This window comes from Natator depressus, chromosome 5 (assembly GCF_965152275.1).
Source record: "Natator depressus isolate rNatDep1 chromosome 5, rNatDep2.hap1, whole genome shotgun sequence".
Lineage (NCBI taxonomy): Eukaryota > Metazoa > Chordata > Testudines > Cheloniidae > Natator > Natator depressus.
Genome location: NC_134238.1, coordinates 343,742 through 371,589, shown reverse-complemented (window position 1 = coordinate 371,589; position 27,848 = coordinate 343,742). Strand labels below are relative to the sequence as shown.

Below are 27,848 nucleotides of genomic sequence, written 5' to 3'. Positions count from 1 at the left end.
TGCCCTTCGTCCCCACAGCCGACCCCAGACTCCCCCTCCCCCGCCCTGCCCTTCGTCCCCACAGCCGACCCCAGACTCCCCCCCGCCCCGCCTTGCCCCGCCCTTCGTCCCCACAGCCGACCCCAGACTCCCCCCCGCCCCGCCTTGCCCCGCCCTTCGTCCCCACAGCCGACCCCAGACTCCCCCTCCCCCGCCCTGCCCTTCGTCCCCACAGCCGACCCCAGACTCCCCCCCGCCCCGCCTTGCCCCGCCCTTCGTCCCCACAGCCGACCCCAGCCTCCCCGAGGGCAGCACCCGGCTCCTCCACCCAGCACCCAGGCGCGTGCCGGGCAGGGCAGAGGAAGCCCCGCCCCCCGGGGAGCCCGCGCGGCCCCGGCAGGAGGGAGGGTCACAGGGGCGGGGCCCCCGGCCTGAGCGCGTCCGTCGCACCCCGGGGCGCGCGCTACGGCCCAGGGACGCCCAGCCCCAGGCTGGACAGGGGGCGGGGCGGGGCTCGGGGGCTCCAGCCGCATCGGGGTCACCAGAGCGGCCCCGCGGCCCGACCCGCGGAGGGGCCCAGCGCCAGCCCCGGCGTTGCCCTTTTAACGCGGCCGGGCTGCGGGACGTGATGTCACCAGGCCCCCGGAAGGGGCGGGGCCGGGGCCGGGGCCGGGACCGGCAGCGGCAGACGGACCGACTGACCGAGCCCTGGTGCCCCCCGCCCGGGCCGGCCCCCGCCCGGGCCGCCATGACCCTTCCCGTCTTCTTCGGCTGCAGCTTCATCGCCTTCGGGCCGGCGCTCGGGCTGCTCCTCTTCACCGTGCTGCGGGACCCGCTGCGCGTCATCGTGCTCGTCGCCGGGTGAGTGCGCGGGAGCGGCCGGGGGGGCCCCGGCCCCGGCCCCGGCCCCGGCCCCGGCCCCGGGGGGGGCCCTGGCGGAGCCCCGGGCGGACCTCCTGTGTGCCCCGGGGTCAGAGCCAAGGGTCCATCCAGCCCCGTGTCCTGTCCGCCGTCAGGGCCGGGGCCGGGCGCCCCAGAGGGAGCGAACAGGACAGCGAATCCCCCAGTGACCCATCCCCGGTCGCCCCTTGCCCGCGTCCAGCAAGCAGAGGCCAAGGACACCGTCCCTGCTAATAGCCATTGATGGGCCTTTCCTCCAGGAACTTACCTAGTTCTTTTTTAAACCCTGTTATAGTCTTGGCCTTCACAGCCTCCTCTGGCAAGGAGTTCCACGGGTTGGCTGTGCGTTGTGTGAATACTTCCTTCTGTTTGTTTTAAACCTGCTGTCTGTTCATTTCCGTGGGTGACTCCTGGTTCTTGTGTTGTGAGAAGGAGTAAATAACACTTCCTTATTTGCTTTCTCCACACCAGTCATGATTTTATAGACCTCTGTCACATTGCCACTTAGTCATCTCTTTTTCAAGCTGAACAGTCCCAGTCTTATTAATCTCTTCTCATTAGGAAGCTGTTCCATACCCTCAGTCACTTTTGTTGCTCTTTTCTGTGCCTTTTCAAATCCCAATATATGTTTTTTGAGGTGGGGTGACCAGATCTGTACGCAGTATTCAAGGTGTGGGCATATTCTGGATTTATACAGAGGCAATATGATATTTTCTATCTTATTAACTATCCCTTTCATAATGATTCCCAAAATTATGTGCCAGAACCTGGGAATGGGCAACAGGGGATGGATCACTTGATAATTCCCTGTTCTGTTCATTCCCTCTGGGGCACCTGGCACTGGCCACTGTCAGAAGACAGGATAATGGGCTAGATGGACCTTTGCTCTGACCCAGTACGGCCGTTCTTATGTTACCTTTTTTGACTGCTGCTGCACATTGAGTGGATGTTCTCAGAGAACTGTCCATAATGACTTCAAGATCTCTCTCTTGAGTGGTAATGGCTAATTTAGATCCGGTCATTTTGTATGTACAGTTGGGATTATAGCACTGGTTATAGGTCTAGTCTGACCTCCTGTACAGCATAGGCCAGGGAACTGCCCCAAAATACTTTCTAGAGTAGAGCTTTTCAAAAAACATTTGCTCTTGATTTAAAATTTGTCAGGTTATGGAGTATCCAGCATGATCCTTGGTAAATTGTTCTAATGGTTAATTACCCTCACTGTTAAAAACATACACCTTATTTCTAGTCTGAATTTGTCTAGCTTCGATGTCCAGCCATTAGATCACGTTATGCCTTTCTCTGCTCGATTGAAGAGCCCATTATTAAACATTTGTTCCCCATGTGGGTACTTATAGCCTGATCAAATCACACCTTAACCACCTCTTTGTTAAAAGTTTATCACTAATTTTTTCTAATTTTTTAATCATTCTCATGGCTCCTCTCTGAACCTTCTCCAAATTATCACCAATTACAGACATCAGAACTGGACACAGTATTCCAGCAGTAGTTGCACCATTGCCAAATAAAAAGGTAAAATAATCTCTACTCATACTCAAGATTCCCCTGTTTATACATCCCAGGATCGCATTAGCTCTTTTGGCCACTGTGTCATACTGAAAAGGAGTACTTGTGGCACCTTAGAGACTAACCAATTTATTTGAGCATAAGCTTTCGTGAGCTACAGCTCACTTCATCGGATGCATACTGGGAACTCGTGTTTGGCTGATTATCCATCCCCCCCAAGGTGCTGGAACAATTTTGTATAGTGGGGCTGCTGAGAGCCATTGAACCAAACTGTAAAGCTTGTATATAATGGAAACCCATTTCCAGCCAGGGGGTGCTGCAGCACCCCCTACACCCCTAGTTCCAGCACCTATGCCCCCCCCCCAAGCTTTTTAGAGTCTCTGTTTCCCAGGATAGAGTCCCCCATCCTGTGAGCATGGCCGACATTCTGTGTTCCTAGATGTAGAACTTTACATTTAGCCATATTAAACGCATGTTGTTTGCTTGTGCTCAATTCACCAAGCGATCCAAATCGCTCTGAATCAGTGACTGTCCTCTTTGTTATTTACCACTGCCCCAATTTTTTTGTCATCTGCAAACTTTGTCTGATTACTTTTGTTTTCTTCTAGGTCATTCATAAAAATGTTAAATAGCATAGGGCCAAGTACTGATTGCTGCGGGACTCCACTATAAACCCCTGTCTACAGTTAGCCAGCTTTTAATCCATTTAATGTGCACCATGTATCATTCTAGTTTTTTAATCAGAATGGTGTGCAGTACCAAGCACTTTACAGAAATCAGCGTTTATTACAAAAACACTATTGCCTTTAGCAACCAACCTTTTAATCTCAAAAAAAGATAATAGAATCATGGAATCGTAGGCATGTGGGGCAGGAAGGGACCTCGAGAAGTCATCAAGTCCAGCCCCCTGCTCTGAGGCAGGACCAAGTAAACCTAGGCCATCCCTGACAGGGGTTTGTCCAACCTGTTCTTAAAAATGTCCAGTGATAGGGATTCCACAGCCTCCGTTGGAAGTCTGTTCCAGAGCTTAAATTTCCTAACTATCAGGGTAGTTTTCCTAATATCTAACCTAAGTCTCCCTTGTGACAGTTTAAGCCTATTACTTCTTGTCCCACCTTCAGTGGGCATGGAGAACAATTGATCACAGTCCTGTTTATAAGAGCCTTTAAGGTATTGAAGGCTGCTATCAGGGCCTCTCTCCCAGTTGTCTTTTCTCAAGACTAAACAGGCCAGTGTTTTTTAACCTTTCCTCACAGGCCAGGTTTTTCTAAACCTTTTATCATTTTTGTTGCTCTCCTCTGGACTCTCTCCAATTTGTCCACACCTTTCCTAAAAGGTGGTGCCCAGAATTAGACGCAGCTCTCCAGCTGAGGCCTCACCCAGCGCCAAGGAGAGCAGGACAATTGCATCCCATGGTTTTCATACACAGTTCCAGTTAATACACCCCAGAATGATACCAGCCTTTTTGCAACCACATGATGTGGTTGACCCATATTCAATTTGTGATCCCCAGGATCTCTAACCCCCAGATCCTTTTTAGCAGTACTCCCACCTAGCCAGTTGTTCCCTATTTTGTAGTTGTGCATTTGATTTTTCCTTCCCAAGTGAAGTACTTTGCACTTGTTTTTAATGAATTTCATCTCCTTGAATTCAGACCAATTCTTCAATTTGTCGGGGTTGTTTTGAATTCTAATTCTGTTCTCCAAAGTGCTTCCAACTCTCCCAGCTTGGTGTCTTCTGCAGATTTTATAAGCATGCTCTCCACTCCATTATCCCAAGTCATTAACGAAAAAAATTGAGCAGTACCGGACCCAGGACTGACCGCTGCAGGACCCCGCTAGATACACCCTCCTGGTTTGACAGCAACCCATTGATAATGACTCTTTGAATACGGTCTTTCAACCAGTTGTGCACTTGCCTTATTGTAATTTCATCTAGACCACATTTTTCTAGTTTTCTTATGAGAATGTCACATGGGACTGTCAAAAGTCTTACTAAAATAAAGATACATCATATCTACTGCTTTCCCCATATCCACTTGACCAGTAACTCTGTCAAAGAAGGAAATGAGATTGGTTCGGCATGATTTGTTCTTGATAAATCCATGCTGGCTGTTCCTTATAACCCTGTTTATTTCTAGATGCTTATAAATTGATCTGTTTAATAATTTCTTCCAGTATTTTTCCAGGTATTGAAGTTAGGTTGACTGGTTTGTAATTCCGTGGTCCTCTTTGCTCCTCTTCTTAAAGATAGGTACTATGTTTGCCCTTCTCCAATCCTTTAGGATGTCACCCATCCTCTAGGAGTTCTCAAAGATTGCTTCAGCTAGTTCTGTAAGTAGGAACTAGAATGAATTTCATTAGGTCTTGCTGACTTGAATACATCTACTTATCTAAATAGTCTTGAATCTATTCTTTCCCTATTTTGGTTTGCATTCCTTCCCCCTTGTTAATAGTAACTGTGATATCAAGTTAGTTTGCAATGGTGTTGTAGCCATGTTGGTCCCAGGAATGAGAGACAAGGTGGGTGAGGTAATATCCTTTATTGGACCAGCTTCTGCTGGTGAGCGAGACAAGCTTTTGAGTTTATACAGAACCCTTCTTCAGGTCTGGGAAAGGTACTGAGAGTGAAGACAGCTTGTCTCTCTCACCAGCAGAAGTTGGTCCAAGAAAAAAATTACCTCACCCACCATGTCTCATCAAGCTAGTTTGACAGGATCTATTTTCCATAAACCCATGCTGATTGGCATTAATTATATTACCCTCCTCTAATTCTTCATTATTAGAGTCCCATATCAGCTGCTTCATTATCTTGCCCAGGATCGATGTCTGGCTGACAAGCCCATAATTACCCAGGTCATGCTGTTTACCCTTTCAAAATATTGGCATACTATTTGCTTTCTTCCAGCCTTCTGTACCTTTCCCCAGCGTTCTAGGGCATTTTGAAAATCAGCAGTAACAGTCCAACGAGCGCCTCAGCCAGCCCTTCTAAAACTCTTGGGTTCAGGTTATATGGACCTGCTGTTTTAAAATACCATCTAACTGTTGGAGCTGCTGTGTGGCATTCTCCTGAGAAAGTAGTGGAATGGAAAGAGTTATATTGTCATATGATGAGCCTACAATATCTGTCTCCCACAAACAGAACAGAAATAGTTACTGAACTTCTCTGCCTTTTCTTATTATTCTTGATAATTCTACTACTTCCATCTAGTAATAGACCAATCCATTGTCAGGATTCTGGTTCTTTCAAACATATTTTAAACACTCTTATTGTCCTTATCTCTGCTGGCCACAGGTTTCTCTTTGTGTCCCGTTTCAGTGTTCTACAGTTCCTAACTTCTGATTTAAATCCATTGCCATCCCCTTCTCCTTTCTTCCATTTGTTGTGTATTGTTTAATTTTTGTACACTAAAGAGTGTGAGGTGTGCACAATGGGGGCCAGGTAGATCAACAAAGCAGGACCTGAGAGAAGGAGTTTTCAGGTCTGGGTATATTTTCTATGGGGCAGACCAGCAACAGTCCCCTGTGCCCCAAGAGAAAGATCTGGGGCAGCCTGGGTCAGAGAGAATGCGGGAGCTCAGGGAACAGGAGCTGAGCACCTCTGCAGATTTCAGGGGCTGAGCCCTACAGCAGCTCCACCGGACACCACTGGAGATGCAGACTGCTCCATCATGGGGCATGCTCTGTGGGACAAGTCACCATTCCCTTGTGCTGTCATTTACAGCAGTGCAAACATGTGCCATGCTGTCCGTCGGCATTCGCTCTCTTTGCAGCACTGGGCAGGGCAGACATTGGCAGGAAATAAAATAAAGATTCAGCTTGGAAAAGGCAGCTGGGGGCCGGGGTGCGGTGGGAGGGGAAATAACTCCAGTGCCAGTCCCGGTGGGCAGGAGAGAGTAGCATTCAGCGAGAGAGCAGGGTGTGGGGCAGACAGGTGACATGGCAGCAAGAGACACCGATGCCATGTTGGGTGGTGAAGATCGGAGCTGGAAGAATGAGTCGCTCTGTACCGCATGGACAGGATGGGGAGTGTGGCTGTGGAAGGGAAATGTTGAGAGCCCTTTTGTTTGGCATATTAGACAAAGTGAGACATTCCTGGCCGTGCCTGAGGACGTGGCTGCTGGGACCTAATCCAGCTCTTCCTCTAACTCAGGGGTGGGCAAACTTTTTGGCCCGAGGCCACATCGGGGTTGCCAAACTGTATGGAGGGCCAGGTAGGGAAGGCTGTGCCTCCCCAAACAGCCTGGCCCCCGCCCCCTATCCGCCCCCTCTTCATTTCCTGCCCCCTGACTGCCCCCCCAGAAGCCCCAACCCATCCAACCCCCCATGCTCCTTGTCCCCTGACTGCTCCCCAGAACCCTGTTCCCCTTATCCAACCTCTCCCCCTCCCGCCCCCTTACCATGCCGCTCAGAGCCGCAGGAGCTCGCAGCCACGCCACTGCACTGCCTGGCAGGAGCAACGGGCCAGAGCGCTGGTGGCGCGGCGAGCTGAGGTTGCGCGTGAGGGGGGACAGCAGGGGAGGGGCCGGGGACTAGCCTCCCCAACCAGGAGCTCGAGGACCGGGCAGGACGGTCCCGTGGGCCGGAATTTGGCCCATGGGTCGTAGTTTGCCCCCCTCTGTTCTAACAGGTATGGTGCTGTGTGTGTTGGCCGCAGGCCTCAGCTCTGCGGGCCAGCTGCCTTGGGACCTGGCTCCCCTTGCTGCACCCAGCGTGCCTGAGACCTGCAGTGATGGGGGCTGCGTGTCTTTCACTTGCTGTTCCAGACGTTTGCTATGTTCTGCTGAGTGCCGTGTGCTTCAGGTGGGGTACTAACTGCCCCAGTCTGCTCCCTGGCTGAGGAGCACAAGGGCCTCATTTTGGAGCTGCTGCTAAGGGCGCAGTCCCTGCGCACTCAGTGGTTTGAGTGGTGTGTCTGTCATGGGGTGGACACCAGATGTGGGGGCTCTCTGTCCATGCACTGCAGGATCTTGAGTTGGGTTAGCAGTAGGGTTTTTCTGCCACTTCCCATGTTTCTGGGCCCCACATTGGTGTGGGCACTGCATCCTGGTGCTCTCAGAGGGGCTGTTGTGGACGGTGGCAGGAGAGCACCACTCCTCTGTCTGGAGGGGCCGAGCACATGATCCGTCATGCTCTCTCAGAGAGATGTCGGCACAGATTCGTTCTCTGGGCTGGTGCATGGGAGTCACAGATTTCCACCAGCTGAGAGTCCTGCCACAGGTATCCACACCTCTCCCCACCCCTAGCTCTGCTGAGCCTGACCAGGCCTGGAGCTGCACCCCACTGATGTGCAGATAGTGGGGCCCTTTCCACACTGCCCAGCCTGGGTGGCTGTCTGAAGCAGGCAGGCAGTATGGTGCTGCACGTTCCAAAATGGCCTGTCTCTCTTTCAGGGCCTTTTTCTGGCTGGTCTCCCTGCTCCTGTCATCGTTAGTCTGGTTCATTGCGGTTAAAGCCAGTGACCCAGGAGATGAGCCACTGCAGAAGGGCCTCCTAATATTCGGGGTCCTGTTCTCCGTGCTCCTACAGGAGGCCTTTCGATTTCTCTACTACAAATTGCTCAGGTAAGGAGTGGTGTGGGGTGCCTCACACTACCTGCCTTTCTAGACTGTCAGTCCAAACTGTAACTGCACTGCTTATTGCACAAGCCAGGACTTTACACTCACCCTGCTGCCCCACCCCGCTTGTCTGTTTGATCCACCTGATGTCTCTCATTACGTATTCAGATTGTGAGTTCTGTGGTGCAAGGACTGTCTCTCTTGTTTTTGTTACAGGTGTTTAGAGTGCCCAGCACAAAGGAGCCCTGAGCTCCTGCCCCTAGGTGCTCCTGCAATACTAATAGTAAATAGAATCATAACTGTGATTAAATTCATCTAGTTTTAAGGCCAGAAGGTCCATTAAATAATCTAGTCTGAGCTCCTGTGTAGCACAACCCATTGAATTTTCCCCAGTTCCCTCTGCGTGGAGCCCAATAACTTGTGTTTGGCTGAAGCAGCTTCCAGAAAGACATCCAAGCTTGATCCGACACCAAGAAATGGAGAATCCACCACTGCCCATAGGACTTTCTTCCAATGGTTCATCAGCTTCATTGTTAGACATTTGTGCCTAATTTCTAACCTGAATTTGTCCAGATTCAGCTTCCAGTGTTGGGTCTTGTTCAGCCCATCTCTGCTAGATTAAAGAACCCTTTGGTACATGGCATTGCTTTCCCAGGAAGGCACTGACACACTGTAAGCAAGTCACCTCTCCATTGTCTTTTTGATTCCCGTTCATTTAACGCAACATTCTTACGAGTGCTGCTTTACCACAAAGGGGGAAAGCCAAGAAATTAGCGTAGTGGGAAAATCCAGTGTGTCTGAGAATCTGGCAATGCTTACGCTGCATCCTGCTCCAAGCCACGACCCAACCCCGACCCAGCACTCCTCTGAATCCTGCTAGCTTCCCTACTACAGCAGTGAGGTGCATTCCTCATTCTGTAGCTGTACAATCTACGTATCACCTGCCCCCACATCTCCAGCCTGTGGTAGGTACAGTCCTGTGAGAGCCCTTGGGCCGGAGTTACAAAGAGCTCAGCATGTTGGGTGCTTGTGTGTGCCTGAAATTGACCATTATCTAGGTGTCTGCCTGGGAGCTGAGCTCTTGTGAAAATCTGGCCTATCTCACCAGGGGCTGCTGACTGTCCCGGTGCATTCAGGACAGACATGGGAGAGCTGGTCTCCGCTTTTGCCTTGAGCGCGTGATCTCTGTCCAGTACTGGGAGGGTGAACGGTGCAGCGGGCGGTATGCAGCTCCCAGTGGGCTGGTGGAAGAGGTCAGAGTCTGTTGTGGACCATTTGTGATGGGTAATAAGGGATCAGGGTTGGATTGGCTGAGTCACAGGCCAGGATGCTACATCCCAAGCACTGGCCACAGCGGTCTTGCCTGATATGTAGGCAAGACCTCTGATATGTAGATTATTGTACGGCTTCCCTAATGGTACGGGCCACCTCCCTGGCCTACCCAGGGTAGGCAAACTTCCATCTCAGTACTGGGCCTAGGCATGCTGAGTGCAGGTGGGTGAAGGCCGGACGCCGCAGGGAGGAAGCTGGATATACGTGTTGCAGTAAGGGTGGGAGGGGCGGAACTGTTCAGGTCATGGTGGCAAGAACGGGTGGATTACTCCATTGCTGGGAGGTGCTGGAACCGTTATTTGCGCAGCTTTGTAAACATGGTAAAGTGTATCGAACATCTGAGAAGCTGGGGCTGATTCTGATGTCCTCATGTGGCTGGGGTGGGGAGTTTTGCTTTTCCCTGTTACAGTGCACCCATCCAGCTTTGGAATCCATCCATCTAGTAACTGGACGAGAGCAAATCGCTGCCCTCTGCCAGCTCCCCCCGTCCTGCAGGGACCCCCCCCCCACCGCTGACCTCCCCAGGTCTGAAGGGGAGACGCACCGAAGAAAGGGCGGAGGCGCTTGGGGAGAAGCGGCTAAGTGGAGGTGGACGTTACAGCTTGGGCGGGGACTTCTCCTAAAGGGACTCTTCATATTCCCACAGCAATCTTGAAACAGGCCACTTTCTTCTCTGTGTGAGTGTCTGCTGCAACTCCCGGCTGTGACGCTTCCATAGTGCTATGTTTCATCCCGAAGCTTGGAGCGCTGAGCAGCTAATGGTGCCCTGGGTACTTGGCTCACCAGGATTCTTTTGCTCAAAGCACACACTTGGGGCCTGGTTCTTACGCCCCCTAATTCTGGTTTAACTGGCTACATTGGCACCCCCCTGCACAAGGAGGAGAATTCCTGGGTGACGCACAAGTGCAGTGGCTCTATGCTGGACCCCATATAGGGACGTGGCCAGAGCACCTCTCCTCTTCAGCTATTCCTGATGCCCTTTGCATCATGGTCAGTAGGTGTAATTAGAGCAGGCCTCAGGCAGCTTGAATTTATGCCAGGGACTGGTCTGATCTTCTTGACCTGCTGCTCGACAAACCGGGAAGAATTAGTAGGGGAAGCAAAAGTGGATGGGAACCTGGGAGGCAGTGACCATGAGACGGTCGAGTTCAGGATCCTGACACAGGGAAGAAAGGAGAGCAGCAGACTTCAGAAAAGCAGACTTTGACTCCCTCAAGGAACTGATGGGCAAGATCCCCTGGGAGAATAACATGAGGGGGAAAGGAGTCCAGGAGAGCTGGCTGTATTTTAAAGAATGCTTATTGAGGTTACAGGGACAAACCATCCCAATGTGTAGAAAGAATAGTAAATATGGCAGGCGAGCAGCTTGGCTTAACAGTGAAATCCTTGCTGATCTTAAACACAAAAAAGAAGCTTACAAGAAGTGGAAGATTGGACAAATGACCAGGGAAGAGTATAAAAATATTGCTCAGGCATGCAGGAGTGAAATCAGGAAGGCCAAATCACACCTGGAGTTGCAGCTAGCAAGAGATGTTAAGAGTAACAAGAAGGGTTTCTTCAGGTATGTTAGCAACAAGAAGAAAGTCAAGGAAAGTGTGGGCCCCTTACTGAATGAAGGAGGCAACCTAGTGACAGAGGATGTGGAAAAAGCTAATGTACTCAATGCTTTTTTGCCTCTGTCTTCACGAACAAGGTCAGCTCGCAGACTACTGCACTGGGCAGCACAGCATGGGGAGGAGGTGACCAGCCCTCTGTGGAGAAAGAAGTGGTTCGGGACTATTTAGAAAAGCTGGACGAGCACAAGTCCATGGGGCTGGATGCGCTGCATCCGAGAGTGCTAAAGGAGTTGGCGGATGTGATTGCAGAGCCGTTGGCCATTATCTTTGAAAACTCATGGTGATCGGGGGAGGTCCCCGACGACTGGAAAAAGGCTAATGTAGTGCCCATCTTTATAAAAGGGAAGAAGGAGGATCCTGGGAACTACAGGCCAGTCAGCCTCACCTCAGTCCCTGGAAAAATCACGGAGCAGGTCCTGAAGGAATCAATTCTGAAGCACTTCGAGGAGAGGAAAGTGATCCGGAACAGTCAGCATGGATTCACCAAGGGCAAGTTATGCCTGACTAATCTAATTGCCTTCTGTGACGAGATAACTGGCTCTGTGGATGAGGGGAAAGCAGTGGACGTGTTGTTCCTTGACTTTAGCAAAGCTTTTGACACGGTCTCCCACAGTATTCTTGCCAGCAAGTTAAAGTAGTATGGATTGGATGAATGTACTATAAGGTGGATAGAAAGCTGGCTAGATTGTCGGGCTCAACGGGTAGTGATCAATGGCTCCATGTCTAGTTGGCAGCCGGTATCAAGTGGAGTGCCCCAAGGGTCGGTCCTGGGGCCGGTTTTGTTCAATATCTTCATAAATGATCTGGAAGATGGTGTGGATTGCACCCTCAGCAAGTTTGCAGATGACCCTAAACTGGGAGGAGAGGTAGATACGCTGGAGGGTAGGGATTGGATACAGAGGGCCCTAGACAAATTAGAGGATTGGGCCAAAAGAAATCTGATGAGGTTCAACAAGGCCAAGTGCAGAGTCCTGCACTTAGGACGGAAGAATCCCATGCACCGCTACAGACTAGGGACTGAATGGCTCGGCAGCAGTTCTGCAGAAAAGGACTTAGGGGTGACAGTGGACGAGAAGCTGGGTATGAGTCAACAGTGTGCCCTTGTTGCCAAGAGGGCCAATGGCATTTTGGGATGTATAAGTAGGGGCATTGCCAACACCCTCTATTCGACACTGGTGAGGCCTCATCTGGAGTACTGTGTCCAGTTTTGGGCCCCACACTACAAGAAGGATGTGGAAAAATTGGAAAGAGTCCAGCGGAGGGCAGCAAAAATGATTAGGGGACTGGAACACATGAGTTATGAGGAGAGGCTGAGGGAACTGGGATTGTTTAGTCTGCGGAAGAGAAGAATGAGGGGGGATTTGATAGTTGCTTTCAACTACCTGAAAGGGGGTTCCAAAGAGGATGGATCTAGACTGTTCTCAGTGGTAGCAGATGACAGAACAAGGAGTAATGGTCTCAAGTTGCAGTGGGGGGGGGGGTTTAGGTTGGATATTAGGAAAAACTTTTTCACTAGGAGGGTGGTGAAACACTGGAATGCATTACCTAGGGAGGTGGTGGTATCTCCTTCCTTAGAAGTTTTTAAGGTCAGGCTTGACAAAGCCCTGGCTGGGATGATTTAGTTGGGGATTGGTCCTGCTTTGAGCAGGGGGTTGGGCTAGATGACCTCCAGAGGTCCCTTCCAGCCCTGGTATTCTATGATCCCTGGACAGTCCCAGTCTCAGGGGACTGGAAAGGCTGTATACAGCCAACTTCCTCTCCCCTCCAAGCTCAGCAGAATCCAGGCCCAGATCTGTACATAGAACAAAAGCATGGAGTGGGGGGGACGGCTTGAAGGTGATTTCAGGGCTCTGCCTTAAGTCCTGACTGAGCTTGTAGAGGTGACAAGCAATGTCTGAGATGGTATTATGCCCACCTGTTATCATTTGTGCTCATTCTGAACTAAAAGGCTCAGACCCAGGTAAAGAGCAATGAGGCAGTTACTTAGAAGTTTGGGATCGGATCTCATCAGCAGACAGTTTCTATGTTTTTTGGATTCTGGTCTTGGGTCCAAGATGCTCCTATGACTCCCACTCTGGAGGGGCCGATACCATGGCCTTGGTGGTTCACAACTCTACTTGCTTGCACACTTCTGCTGGGCTCAGCCCAAGAGAAACTTTTATAGAAGGTCTCTTCAGATTTTTCTGGGGTGAGGGTGGGCAGGGGCAGCCCCTCACTTCACCTGATCTGACACCCAGATGTGTGCATCAGGACGTGGTTCTCAGGTTCCTGAACTGCATTCCCTACAGTAGCCAGTAGGTGGTGATTGTGTATTACAAAAGTTCCATGTTTTGCTCCGTGGAGATTGGGTTCTGATTGCAAACGATTTGATCCTGTTTGCACAAGGCTCTCCCGGCCTTGGCCCGGAAGCGCAGAGTCACTCTTCTGGGAATTGGGTCCCTCCCTTTGTTTAGTCAGAGATTGGTAAGGCAAGGCCAGAATGGGCCATTATGATCATCCAGTCTGACCTCCTGCATAGCACAGGCCAGCGAGCCTCGCCCAGTGATTCCTGCATAAAACCCAAATGTCTGTTCCCTGTTGGCAAACTGTCAGGAACTGGTGCTGCTTCCTGGGCTCTGCAGGGTTGGTTCCCTATGTGGATGGAGCAGGTCAGCGCTGCGGTTCTTCCAGTTGTTCTTTCCCTGACTCTAGTACAGCGGATCCAAGGCTCTCGAAGCATTTCACAAACGCTGTTGAACTCAGCCTTGCGGCCCCTCGGAGCAGGGCACTATTAACTGCCAGTCTTAGCAGATGGGGAACTGAGTTAGGAAGCGTGTGTCAGAGCACAGCCACTAACAGACCCCATATCGGACTCCCATTCCTGGGCTTTAGCCTGAAGGCCATCCTGCCTCCTGTATAATCTGTACAGAAAGTCCCTGCATTTGTGCATCTCAAAGCCCCTGGGAGCCTTCAGCTCTGGGCCTCATAAACAGCTTCCAGTCAGTGCAACTCTCATGTGGCTTGCCTGGCCTCATCCTCTCCAGACACTCCCTGACAGGAGAATCCAGAGGAGGCTTCAGGCAAATTCACATTGATTTGCAGGATGGAGGAGGCGCAAGAACCCTATTTTAAAGAGACACCTTCCCCACTCTCCCCCCCATCCCAGACGCCAGGAGCTGCTGTTCTCTTATGCATGTTCACAGGCAGTTGAACCTGCACTGAAAATCAGGTATAACCCTCAGATCCCTGGCCAGCTGCCAGCACAGCCCTGATCTGGGTAAAGTCTCTGGGCCCTGCCCTCAGTGAATTACCAAATAATTAAGAAATCAATTTGCAAACACCTAGAAGATAATGAGATAAGTAACAGTCAGCATGGATTTGTCAAGAACAAATAGTGTCAAACCAGCCCGGTAGCTTTCTTTGACAGGGTAACCAGCCTTGTTGGTAGGGGGGATGTGGTAGATGTGGTATATCTTGACTTTAGTAAGGCTTTTGATACTGTCTCAATGACCTTCTCATAAACAAACTAAGGAAATACAACCTAAATGGGAACTACTATAAGATGGGTACATAACTGCTTGGAAAACCATTCCCAGAGAGTAGTTATCAGTGGTTCACAGTCATGCTGGAAGGGCATAACGAGTGGGATCCCACAGGGATCGGTTCTGGGTCTGGTTCTGTTCAAAATCTTCATCAATGATGTAGATAATGGCATAGAGAGTATACATATAAAGTCTGCGAACGACCCAGCTGGGAGGGGTTACAAGTGCTTTGGAGGATAGAATTAAAATTCAAAATGATCTGGACAAACTGGAGAAAATGGTCTGAAGTAAATAGGATGAAATGCAATAAGGACAAATGCAAAGTACTCCATTTAGGAAGGAACAATCAGTTGCGCACGCGCACAAAATGGGAAATGACTGTCTAGGAAGGAGTACTGCAGAAAGGGATCTGGGGGTCATAGTGGATCACAAGCTAAATATGAGTCAACAGTGTAACGCTGTTGCAGAAAAAACAAACATCATTCTGGATGTATTAGCAGGAGTGTTGTAAGCAAGACACGAGAAGTAATTCGTCCACTCTAATCTGTGCTGATTAGGCCTCAACTGGAGTATTATGTCCAGTTCTGGGTGCCACATTTCAGGAAAGATGTGGACAAATTGAAGAAAGTACAGACGAGCAACAAAAATGATTAATTTCAGAGTAGCAGCCGTGTTAGTCTGTATTCGCAAAAAGAAAAGGAGTACTTGTGGCACCTTAGAGACTAACCAATTTATTTGAGCATAAGCTTTCGTGAGCTACAGCTCACTCCATCGGATGCATAAAGTGGAAAGTACAGTGAGGAGATTTTATATACACGCAGACCATGAAAAAAATATACATTGTAAGGAGAGTGATCACTTAAGATGAGCTATTACCAGCAGGAGAGTGGGCTGGGGGGAGAGAAAACCTTTTGAAGTGATAATCAAGGTGGGCCATTTCCACACATTTCCAGGAGTTAACAAGAACGTCTGAGAAACAGTGGGGGGGGGGGGGGGAATAAACAAGGGGAAATAGTTTCACTTAGTATAATGACTCAACCACTCCCAGTCTCTATTCAAGCCTAAGTTAATTGTATCCAATTTGCAAATTAATTCCAATTCAGCAGTCTCTAGTTGGAGTATGTTTTCGAAGTTTTTTTGTTGAAGGATAGTCACTTTGAGGTCAGAAATCGAGTGACCAGAGAGATTGAAGTGTTCTCCGACTGGTTTATGAATGTTATAATTCTTGACATCTGATTTGTGTCCATTTATGCTTTTACGTAGAGACTGTCCAGTTTGACCAATGTACATGGCAGAGGGGCATTGCTGGCACATGGTGGCATATATCACATTGGTGGATGTGCAGGTGAACGAGCCTCTGATAGTGTGGCTGATGTTATTAGGCCCTGTGATGGTGTCCCCTGAACAGATATGTGGCCACAGTTGGCAACGGGCTTTGTTGCAAGGATAGGTTCCTGGGTTAGTGGTTCTGTTGTGTGGTATGTGGTTGCTGGTGAGTATTTGCTTCAGGTTGGGGGGGCTGTCTGTAGGCAAGGACTGGCCTGTCTCCCAAGATTTGTGAGAGTGATGGGTCATCCTTCAGGATAGGTTGTAGATCCTTGATAATGCGTTGGAGAGGTTTTAGTTGGGGGCTGAAGGTGACGGCTAGTGGCGTTCTGTTATTTTCTTTGTTAGGCCTGTCCTGTAGTAGGTGACTTCTGGGTACTCTTCTGGCTCTATCAATCTGTTTCTTCACTTCCGCAGGTGGGTATTGTAGTTGTAAGAATGCTTGATAGAGATCTTGTAGGTGTTTGTCTCTGTCTGAGGGGTTGGAGCAAATGCGGTTGTATCATAGAGCTTGGCTGTAGACAATGGATCGTGTGGTGTGGTCTGGGTGAAAGCTGGAGGCATGTAGGTAGGAATAGCGGTCAGTAGGTTTCCGGTATAGGGTGGTGTTTTATGTGACCATCGCTTATTAGCACTGTAGTGTCCAGGAAGTGGATCTCTTGTGTGGACTGGTTCAGGCTGAGGTTGATGGTGGGATGGAAATTGTTGAAATCATGGTGGAATTCCTCAAGGGCTTCTTTTCCATGGGTCCAGATGATGATGTCATCAATATAGCGCAAGTAGAGTAGGGGCATTAGGGGGCGAGAACTGAGGAAGCGTTGTTCTAAGTTAGCCATAAAAATGTTGGCATACTGTGGGGCCATGCGGGTACCCATAGCAGTGCCGCTGATTTGAAGGTATACATTGTCCCCAAATGTGAAATAGTTATGGGTGAGGACAAAGTCACAAAGTTCAACCACCAGGTTTGCCGTGACATTATCGGGGATACTGTTCCCGACGGCTTGTAGTCCATCTTTGTGTGGAATGTTGGTGTAGAGGGCTTCTACATCCATAGTGGCCAGGATGGTGTTTTCAGGAAGATCACCGATGGATTGTAGTTTCCTCAGGAAGTCAGTGGTGTCTCGAAGATAGCTGGGAGTGCTGGTAGAATAGGGCCTGAGGAGAGAGTCTACATAGCCGGACAATCCTGCTGTCAGGGTGCCAATGCCTGAGATGATGGGGCGCCCAGGATTTCCAGGTTTATGGATCTTGGGTAGCAGATAGAATACCCCAGGTCGCGGTTCCAGGGGTGTGTCTGTGCAGATTTGTTCTTGTGCTTTTTCAGGGAGTTTCTTGAGCAAATGCTGTAGTTTCTTTTGGTAACCCTCAGTGGGATCAGAGGGTAATGGCTTGTAGAAAGTGGTGTTGGAGAACTGCCGAGCAACCTCTTGTTCATATTCCGACCTATTCATGATGACAACAGCACCTCCTTTGTCAGCCTTTTTGATTATGATGTCAGGGTTGTTTCTGAGGCTGTGGATGGCATTGTGTTCTGCACGGCTGAGGTTGTGGGGCAAGTGATGCTGCTTTTCCACAATTTCAGCCCGTGCACGTCGGCAGAAGCACTCTATGTAGAAGTCCAGTCTGCTGTTTCAACCTTCAGGAGGAGTCCACCTAGAATCCTCCTTTTTGTAGTGTTGGTAGGAAGGTCTCTGTGGATTAGTATATTGTTCAGAGGTGTGTTGGAAATATTCCTTGAGTCGGAGACGTCGAAAATAGGATTCTAGGTCACCACAGAACTGTATCATGTTCGTAGGGGTGGAGGGGCAGAAGGAGAGGCCCCGAGATAGGACAGATTCTTCTGCTGGGTTAAGAGTATAGTTGGATGGATTAACAATATTGCTGGGTGGGTTAAGGGAACCATTGCTGTGGCCCCTTGTGGCATGTAGTAGTTTAGATAATTTAGTGTCCTTTTTTCTTTTGTAGAGAAGCAAAGTGTGTGTTGTAAATGGCTTGTCTAGTTTTAGTAAAGTCCAGCCACAAGGAAGTTTTTGTCAAAGGTTGGTTTTTTATGAGAGTATCCATTTTTGAGAGCTCATTCTTAATCTTTCCCTGTTTGCTGTAGAGGATGTAGATCAGGTGATTCCGCAGTTTCTTTGAGAGCGTGTGGCACAAGCTGTCAGCATAGTCTGTGTGGTATGTAGATTGTAATGGATTTTTTACCTTCAGTCCTTTTGGTATGATGTCCATCTGTTTGCATTTGGAAAGGAAGATGATGTCTGTCTGTATCTGTACAAGTTTCTTCATGAAGTTGATAGATTTCCACTCCATTACAATCTGCATACCACACAGACTATGCTGACAGCTTGTCACACACTCTCAAAGAAACTGTGGAACCACCTGATCAGGTGGGACATTAGGAAAAACTTCCTAACTGTCAGAGTGGTTAAGCACTGGAATAAATCACCTAGGGAGGTTGTGGAATCTCCATCATTGGAGATTTTTAAGAGCAGGTTAGACAAACACCTGTCAGGGATGGTCTAGATAATACTTGAGTGCAGGGGACTGGACTAGATGACCTCTCAAGGTCCCTTCCAGTTCTATGATGCTATTTCCCATTTACCTTCAGGGCGTCGGAGGGCACCAAGGATTAATGCCGCCTGCTGGACAAAGGTGCCTCTCAGGCCACAAAGCTGCCTCCTTTGGATTATGAGAATGGGGCCTTGTGCTCAGTGCTACACACAGCCTGAGACACAGTCCCTGCCCCAAGGAGCTGACTGTCTAAACCGACAAAGAGGGGCACAGTGAAAGGAAGTGACCTGCTCGTGGTCGATATACATCTGTACCCGCTAAACATAGGCGGGGATGGGGTCCAAACGAGCTGTGACTTCTCACAAAAGAGAGAGCTTGAAGTCACCGTGGGTAGTTCCCTGAACTCTTTAGCTCAGTGCACAGCAGAGGCCAAAAGGGCAAACAGAATGTTGGGAGCCATTAAGAAAGGGATAGAAAATAAGACTGTAGATAGCATAATGCCACTATATAAATCCATGGTTTGCCCACACCTTGAGTACTGTGTGCAGTTCTGGTGGCCCCATCTCAAAAAGGGTATAGTGGAACTGGAAAAGCTTCAGAGAATGGCAACAAAGATGATTAGGGGTATGGAACAGCTTCTGTACCAGGAGAGATTTAAAATATTGGGACTGTACAGCTTAGAAAAGAGGTGACTAAGGGGGGAGACGAGGGAGGTCTATCAAATCATGACTGATGTGGAGAAAATGAATAGGGAAGTGTTATTTACCTCATTGTGTAACACAAGAACCAGGGGTCCCCCAATTAAATTAACAGGCAGCAGGTTTACAACCAACATATGGAAGTACTTCTTTACACAATGCAGAGTCAACCTGAGGAACTCCTTGCCAGGGGATGTTGTGAAGGCCAAAACTATAACTGGGCTCAAAAAAGAACTGGAAAAGTATGGTAGGTCCATCAATTGCTAGTAGCCAAAATGGTCAGGGATGCAACCCCATGGGTCACCCTAAGCCTCCAACTGCCAGAAGCGGGGTTGGGGGGGGGGGGAACGGGGGATGGATCACCCCAGGACAGGGAATCTTGCTAAATGTGGCCAAGTTCATAAGCCTAAACCAGGTGGCAGTGAGGGGCCAGGGCTGGCTCTAAACACAGTAACCCTGTACTACAGCATCTCCCTGTTTGGTATCAAAAACCCTTTCATGCCTGGGCTCAAACTGCATGGCCCAGCGAGGTAGTGTCAAGCCAGGCCTAGAACCCAGGATTCATAGTGTTTGAGCCAGAAGGCATCATTAGTCTGACCCCCTGCAGAGCACAGGCCAACTACTGTCATCCAGTCACTCCTGTGCTGAGCCATTTACTGTCAGCCATTGGTTCTTTTCTGCCTTTCTCCTCTTGATTAAAGAGCCCTTTAGTACCTGGTATTTTCTCCCCATGAGGGTCTTTAGTTTCCTCTCAGTCTTTCTTTGTCTCTCGCTGTAAAGCATTTTTCCAGCTCCTGGATTATTTTTGTGGCTCTTCTCTGCACCCTGCTTAGTTTTTCAACATCCTTTTAAAAATGTGAACCCCACAACTGGATGCAGTAGCAGCCTAACCAATGCAATATAAAGAGCTAAAATCACTTCCTCCTCACTAATCACCTGTTTATACATAGATGACCATAGTGGTCCACTCTTCTCTTTAGAATCTGTGAATCTGTCTGACCTTCTGCAGAGCACAGGCCAGAGAACTGCCCTGAAATAATTCCTAGAGCAGAGCTGTGAGGAAAAACATCCCATCTTGATTTAAAAATTGTCAGAGATGGAGAAACCACCACAGCCCTTGGTAAACTGTTCCAATGGTTGTTTAACATCACTGTTAAAAAATTTGTACCTTCTTTCCAGTCTGACTTTGTCTATCTTATACTTCGACCCCTTGGATCGAGTTAGACCTTTCTCTGATAAATAGAAGAGCCCATTATTTGTTCCCTATGTAGGTGCTTGGAGACTGGAATCAAGTCCCCACTTAACCTTCTCTTTGTTAAGCTACATAGATTGAGCTCCTGGAGTCGATCACTATATGGCAGGTTTTCTGATGCTTTAATCATTCTCCTGGCTCATCTCTGAACCCTCTGTAATTTATCCTCATTTTTTTTTAATTGAGGACACCAGAACTGGACACAGGATTCCAGCAGTGGTTCCAATAATGCCAAAGATGGAGGCAAAATAACTTCTCTGCCCCTCCTCGAGATTCCCCTATTTATGCCACCCAGAATCGCATTAGCCCTTTTGATCACAACGTCGCACTGGGAGCTCATGTTCAGCTAATTATCCACCACACCCCCCAAATATTTTCAAGCGTCACTGCTTCCCAGGATAAAGTCCCCCATTCTGTAGGTATGGCCTGCATTCCTTGTTCCTAGATGGATACATTTACGTTTAGCCATATTAAAATGTGTCTGTTTGCTTGCACCCAGTTTACCAAGTGATCTAGATTGCTCTGTATCAGTGACCTGTCCTCTTCATTATTTACCACTCTCCCAATTCTTTTTTGTCATCTGCAAAATTTATCAGTGATGATTTTGTTTTCTTCCAGGTCATTGAAAAATGGTTAAATAGCATAGGGCCAAGAACCAGTTCTGGTGGGACCCCACTGGAAACAGTCCTGTTTAGAGATGATTCTCTATCAGTTAGCCAGTTTTTAATTTGTTTAATGTGGGTCATGTTAATTTTATATCATTCTAGGTTTGTACTGGGAGCTCAGTTCAGTTGCTTATCCCCTATGACTCCTAATCCTTTTTAATTCACTACTTTACAGGATACAGTCCCCCATTCTGTAGGTATGGTGTGCATTCCCATATGACTGTGTTAAAATGCATTTTGTTTGAATGGGCCCAGATTACCAAGCAATCCAGATTATACTATGTGACTGCCCTGTCCTTGTCATTATTTACCATTCTGCCAGTCTTTGTCATCAGCAAATTTTATAAGCAGTGATATTTATATTTACTTCCAGATCCTTTGATGAAAAAATTGAATGGCATCGGGCTTAGAACCATACCAGAAATGCCCCATTCAGTTATGATTCCCTCTTAACAGCTGTCACAGAGCCATGGAACAGTCTCTGGGAAGAGCCCATCAGTGGGCCAGACCCCCTGGGGGGGGTCTCACTCTTTCTCCAGTGTGACCACCTCTTGAGACTGGACCTCTGGGCCTGCAGCCCCCCTGCTTCACCCCGTGAGCTCTGCTCAGCAAGTCCCACTGAGACAGACCCTGATGGAGACTTGCCCACTCTGCAGGGATTAATGCATCTCACCCAGCATCTGCAGTGACACTCTCACAGCACTGCCAGAACAGTTGGCTTTATTAGTCACCTGGACACAGTACAGGGAGCCCTTAGAGTAGCCCAGAGAACTGACAGTTAGAGCGTCATCCAGTCTGGCCAACCCAGCACCCAGCCAAGCTGTAGAGAACCCCTTGGTTCAAGATCTGTCTCTGTCTGACCTCCTTGGTCAGACTCCAGGTGAGAGCCCGGCTCCTCCCAGCTGCCAGCTCTGATTTCGCCCCCCCCCCCCCCATCTCACATCTCCCATCTCCCCAGTCCTTTATTCTCCAGCTGGGGAAAGTTGCTCAGCCTCTCTGCTGAGAGGTGGGAAATCCGATCCCTCTGGGGCCTTGGTCACTGGGTGTTAATGTCTGAGGGATTGGATTTGCCCTGTCTTCTCAGATGCTACATTGACGTGGGGCCTAAAGCCCAGACAGTTCGATGACACCCACTCCTTTGTTTCTTTGCCTGTCCTGAGAGCAGATAGCGGCTTTTCCACCCATTTGGCAATGATGCAGCACACAGGGGAAATGGGCTCACAGGACTCATAAAAATATAACAAAATATTCTTACTTTCTCAAAACTCCTTTCTGAGATCTGTCAGCCAGTTCTAAATCTGTTTAATTTATGCTTCATTGGTATTGCGTAGAGGTAATTTTTTAATCAGACTATCGTGCAGTGCTAAATCAAACGCCTTGCAAAGATCCAAGTGCAGTACGTCTACACAGTTACTGTTATCAACCAGCCTAGTAATCCCATCATGGGCAGCCGTACACTGGGGTGTGACTGGGACTCTCTCCTTTCTCTGTCCAGGAAGGCAGTCGAAGGGCTGGTGACCCTCAGCGAAGATGGCTGCTCCCCGATTTCCATCCAGCAGATGGCATATGGTATGTTCCTCAATGGGGCAGGGCTGACTCCAGCTTGTGTGATGGGGTATATGAGATGAGTGGAGGTGGCATCTCATAGAGGAGGGGAGGGGGCTCTTGGGAAAAGGAGATTTCTCACCAGGGATCCCTCAGAATGGAAGCAAGTGTTGTGGGGTCCCTGTGCAGGGCTGTGGGGGAGGCCTCTGGGGGTTGGAGACAGGTCAGGGAGTCTCTCTGAGAGTCTCTGCCTCTGACGTCCCTGGGCTCAGCAACATGTGTTTTCTCTGTCCCACAGTAGCTGGCCTGGGCTTTGGGCTCATGAGTGGCGCCTTCTCCATGATTAACCTCCTGGCAGATGCCCTGGGGCCTGGCACTGTGGGAATCCATGGAGACTCACAGCTCTACTTCCTGACCTCGGGTGAGCAATGGGCCTACAACCCACTGCACCATCTCCCCACTGCACCATCTACCCGCCAAACTGTGCTATAGAATCTCTAGGGATAGTAACTCCATGCTCTAATAATAAGAATGTAGCAGTAGAGAGATACTACTGACCACCTGACCAGGATGGTGATAGTGACTGTGAAATGCTCAGGGAGATTAGAGAGGCTATGTTAGGGTTCCCTCCCCACTCTGAACTTTGGGGTAAAGATGTGGGGACCCGCATGAAAGATGCCCTAAGCTTATTTTACCAGTTTAGGTTAAAACTTCCCCAAGGCACAAATCCCTTGTCCTTGGACGGATGGTATGTTGCCACCACCAAGTGATTTAGACAAAGATTCAGGGAAAGGACCACTTGGAGTTCCTATTTCCCCCAAAATATCACCCTAAGCCCCTACACCCCCCTTTCCTGGGGAGGCTTGAGAATAATGTCCTCACCAATTGGTACAGGTGAGCACAGACCAAACCTGTGGGTCTTTAGGACACTGAAAATCAATTAGGCTTTTAAAAGAAGAATTTTATTTAAAAAAAGTAAAAGAATCACCCCTGTAAAATCAAGATGGAAGGCAATTTTACAGGGAAAAATAAAAAGATTTAAGACACAGAGAATCCCCCTCTAGGCTTAGTTTTAACAGGAATAAACCTCCCTCCAGCATAGGAAAATTCACAAGCTAAAACAAAAAATAATCTGACGCCTTTTCTGGCTTTAGTTACTGTTTTAGTAATTTTGGATGCTTTTTAGGCAGGATCTTAAGAGATGGGGTTTTTTTTTGGGGGGGGGGGGGGGGCTAGTTTCTTTCTCTCCTTAAAAAACCACACAAACAAAGAGCACAACAAAGCCCCAGATTTGAAAGTATCTTTCTTCCCCATTGGTCAGGTGCCAACTAGGTTATTTGAGCTTTTTAACCCCTTACAGGTAACCTCTGGCCAGGAGAAATGTTATATTACTGAATACATAAAGGTTGTTACCCTTCCCTATATATTTATAACAGGCTATTAAAATAAATAACTCAATAATAGAGATTTCCACTATCCTCATATTGACTGGGCACACGTCACCTCAGGACAGGATACTGAGATAAAGTTTCTGACACCTTAAATGGCTGCTTCTTGGAGCAGCTAGTCCTGGAACCCACCAGAGGAGAGGCAATTCTTGATTTAGTCCTAAGTGGAGCCCAGGATCTGTTCCACGAGGTGAATATAGCTGGACCACTTGGTAATAGTGACCATCATATAATTAAATTTAGCATCCCTGTGGCAGGGAAAACACCACAGTGGCCCAACATTGTAGCATTTAATTTCAGAAAGGGGGACTACACAAAAATGAGGAAGTTAGTTAAACACAAATTAAAGGGTACAGCGCCAAAAGTGAAATCCCTGCAAGCTGCATGGAAACTTTTTAAAGACACCATAATAGAGGCTCAACTTAAATGTATACCCCAAATTAAAAAACATAGTAAGAGAATCAAAAAAGTGCCACGGTGGCTAAACAACAAAGTAAAAGAAGCAGTGAGAGGCAAAAAGGCATCCTTTTAAAAAGTGGAAGTTAAATCCTAATGAGGAAAATAGAAAGGAGCATAAACTCTGGCAAATGAAGTGTAAAAATATAATTAGGAAGGCCAAAAAAGAATGTGAAGAACAGCTAGCAAAAACACTCAAGAAGTAATAACAAAAAATTCTTTAAGTATATCAGAAGCAGGAAGCCTGCTACACAACCAGTGGAGCCACTGGATGATCGAGGTGCTAAAGGAGCACTCAAGGATGATAAAGCAATTGCGGAGAAACTAAATTAATTCTTTGCATCGGTCTTTTTACAGCTGAGGATGTGAGGGAGATTCCCAAACCTGAGCCATTCTTTTTAGGTGAGAAATCTGAGGAACTGTCCCAGATTGAGGTGTCATTAGAGGAGGTTTTGGAACAAATTGAAAAACTAAATAGTAATAAGTCACCAGGATCAGATGGTATTCACCCAAGAGTTCTGAAGGAACTCAAATGTGAAATTGCATAACTACTAACTGTGGTTTGTAACCTATCATTTAAATCAGTTTCTGTACCAGATGACAGGAGGATAGCTAATGTGATGCGTATTTTTAAAAAGGGCTCCGGAGGGGATCCTCTCAATTACAGGCCGGTAAGCCTGACTCCAGTATTGGGCAAAATGGTTGAAACTATAGTAAAGAACAGAATTGTAAGACACCTAGATGAACACGATCTGTTGAAGAAGCGTCAACATGGTTTTTGTAAAGGGAAATCCTGCGTCACCAATCTACTGGAATTCTTTGAGGGGGTCAACAAGCATGTGGATGAAGGTGATCCAGTGGATATAGTATATTCAGATTTTCAGAGAGTCTTTGACAAGGTCCCTCACCAAAGGCTCTTAAGCAAAGTAAGCTGTCATGGGATAAGAGGGAAGGTCCTCTCAGGAATCAGTAACTGGTTAAAAGATGGGAAAGGGTAGGAATAAATAGTCAGTTTTCAGAATGGAGAGACATAAATGGTGGTGTCCTCCAGAGGTCTGTACTGGGACAGTCCTATTAAACTTATTCATAAATGACCAGGAAAAAGGGGTAAACAGTGAGGTGGCAAAACTTGCAGACGATGCAAAATTACTTAAGATAAAGTTAAGTCCAAAGCAGACTGCAAAGAGCTACAAAGGGATCTTACTAAACTGGGTGACTGGGCAACAAAATGGCAGATGAAATTCAATGTTGATAAATGCAAAGTAATGCACATTGGAAAACATCATCCCAACTATACATATAAAATGATGGAGTCTAAATTAGCTGTTACCACTCAAGAAGGAGATCTTGGAGTCACTGTGGATAGTTCTCTGAAAACATACGCTCAAAGTGCAGTGGCAGTCAAAACAGTGAACAGAATATTGGGAATCGTTAGGAAAAAGACACATAATAAGACAGAAAATATCATGTTGCCGCTATATAAATCCATGGGACGCCCACACCTTGAATACTGCCTGCAGATGTGGTTGCCCCATCTTGAAAAAGATCTGTTAGAATTGGAACTGGAACACACACAACAGAGGTTTGCAGCTTTGCTTCCTGATCTCAGTTAAGCAACAGGTGTAGCAGCCCCTGCCCCTCCCGCACTGCACCCAACCCATCCCTTCCTCACCCTAGTCTGCTCCCCCACTCCTGCCATGTCTCCACTAACACCACCATCGACCCTTTTCTCACCCACACTGCCCCTCATCCCTGCCTCCTCCTTAAGGCACCCCACTACCACAGCCCCTCAAACTGCCTGCCCACTGCCGCCCCCCTCCCCCCATCACCCACGGACATCCTGCTCACACCCCACCCATCCCCTCACCAGCACGGCTCTCCACATCAGTGCCCTACGCTGCCCCTCAGGTAAAGCCAGTTCTCCTCACCCTCTGTTGATGGGGGCCCTGACTCTGCCCGGGGCTCTGCTTGGTGGACAGCCTTGCCAGCCTAGCTGTGACCGTCTATGCTCCTCCTCACAGCCTTCATGACCATGGTGATGATTTTCCTTCACACCTTCTGGGGAATCCTCTTCTTCCACGGCTGTGAGACCCAGCACTGGTGGGAGATGGTGGCCGTCATCCTCACTCACCTCATTGTGTCAGGATCGGTAAGCGTGGGCAGGGCAAACCGGAGATGTGGGCGGCTGGGCAGGCTGCTCCCACACCACCGGGTCACCGCTGCCTGAGTGCTGCAGGGAACTGGGTGGGTGGTTCTGGGCCAGGAATTACTATCTGGTAGGTGTGCGAGGGACCCCTCAGGATGTGGGCCCTGTCAGGATGGGTGCCGCATGCAGAAAGACAGTCCCTGCCCCCAGGAGAACTGGGTGTTCCCCATGACCATTGCTCCAGGGAGTCACCTGTGAGACCTGCATGAGTGTGAACGGACAGAGGCAGCCTCCAGGTACTGAAGCCTGTGAGTGAGAGATGCAGCACCCCTGAACCTCAAACTCCAAATGCTCCAGAGGAGTCTGCAGGACCCACTAGCTCCATGGGGCAGTGCCGTCCTGCTGCAGACCAGCGAGACACCCCGGTGCCCTGGGCACACCAGCCCCATACCCCTCAGAGCACCGTGCCCCAGCCAGGTGCGGAGCCAGGAGTGTCAGGGAAGGAGATCAGAGCATCGAGGGGGCCTGAGCCAGCAGGCCAGGGCTCGGGGGGAGGCCAGCTCTGGCATAACTGCCTCTGGGACTCCCCCAGCTCCTCCCCTGCTCTCACCCTGTTTGCTGCTCTCCTCCCAGACGTTCTGGAACCCCCTGTACGTGGGCAGCCTCGTTCCCTCCTACCTGCTGATGTTTGCCACGGCGGCATGGGCCTACATCCTGTCAGGAGGCTGCACTCGGAACCTGCTCCGGTCCCTGCGGGGTGAGTATCTGCTCCAGCCCCACATCCAGAGCAGGAGCCCTGCCGAGGCCATGCCTCTGAGGGGAATGCTGGGAGGGGCTACCCCAGTATTGGGGGAGGACATGGCCTGCTTTGGGGCAGGGGGAATGCCCTGATCTGAGCCCCTTCAGCAGTGACGTTAACTCTTTCCTAGCACTAGCAGGTGGGGAAACACCCCAATCTGGGGCTATTCCTCAGGGTGCTGCCCTTTTTCTGTGAGAATGGGGCAGGAAATGACCTACTCTGGAACCCTGTGAGCTGGGTGCCTGAACTCATCCCCTTGCCTTTGCTTCTCCATAGGGCAGCGGAGCGAGACAGGCCCCCAGCCAGGATCCTGAGGGTCCATCAGGAGCTCTCCCCTCAGCTGCTCTCTGCCTGCCCTGCCCTCCCTCTGGTGCTGTCAGCTGGGACCTACAGTTGCCTTCTCTGCAATATCATTTCTCTCTTCTGGAATGGGAGTCCCCCGATCAGTCCCTGCCGGAGGCAGGTGTCTGGGGGCTCCTGCAGCCAGGGAGTAGCCAGCAGAATGTCTGATAGCTGAGGGCTGCTCACCCTGTCCTACCAACCCCTGTCTCTCCATGCTGTGGACCTGGA

General features: G+C 49.2%; 1 protein-coding gene across 2 annotated transcripts; it reads left to right on the top strand.

Annotated features, from left to right (window-relative positions):
- Positions 1–640: 640 nt before the first annotated feature.
- On the top strand, positions 641–27,686 carry LOC141987129 (gamma-secretase subunit Aph-1b-like). Of its 2 annotated transcripts, XM_074952184.1 has the most exons (7): positions 641–840; positions 7,799–7,969; positions 22,380–22,453; positions 22,728–22,850; positions 26,355–26,482; positions 27,113–27,236; positions 27,555–27,686. In XM_074952184.1, exons 1-7 carry the CDS (start codon positions 728–730, stop codon positions 27,590–27,592), a joined length of 771 nt encoding a protein of 256 aa, XP_074808285.1. In that variant the 5' UTR covers positions 641–727; the 3' UTR covers positions 27,593–27,686. The 2 variants fall into 2 exon arrangements, with proteins under 2 accessions (XP_074808285.1, XP_074808286.1); XM_074952185.1 differs by lacking the exon at positions 7,799–7,969.
- Positions 27,687–27,848: the final 162 nt, after the last annotated feature.

Coding starts and splice junctions, on each gene's coding strand:
- LOC141987129 (XM_074952184.1), top strand. CDS start 728: ATGACCCTTCCCGTCTTCTTCGGCTGCAGCTTCATCGCCTTCGGGCCG. Junction 26,483..27,112: donor ACCTCATTGTGTCAGGATCG/GTAAGCGTGGGC, acceptor CTCTCCTCCCAG/ACGTTCTGGAACCCCCTGTA. Junction 27,237..27,554: donor CCTGCTCCGGTCCCTGCGGG/GTGAGTATCTGC, acceptor GCTTCTCCATAG/GGCAGCGGAGCGAGACAGGC.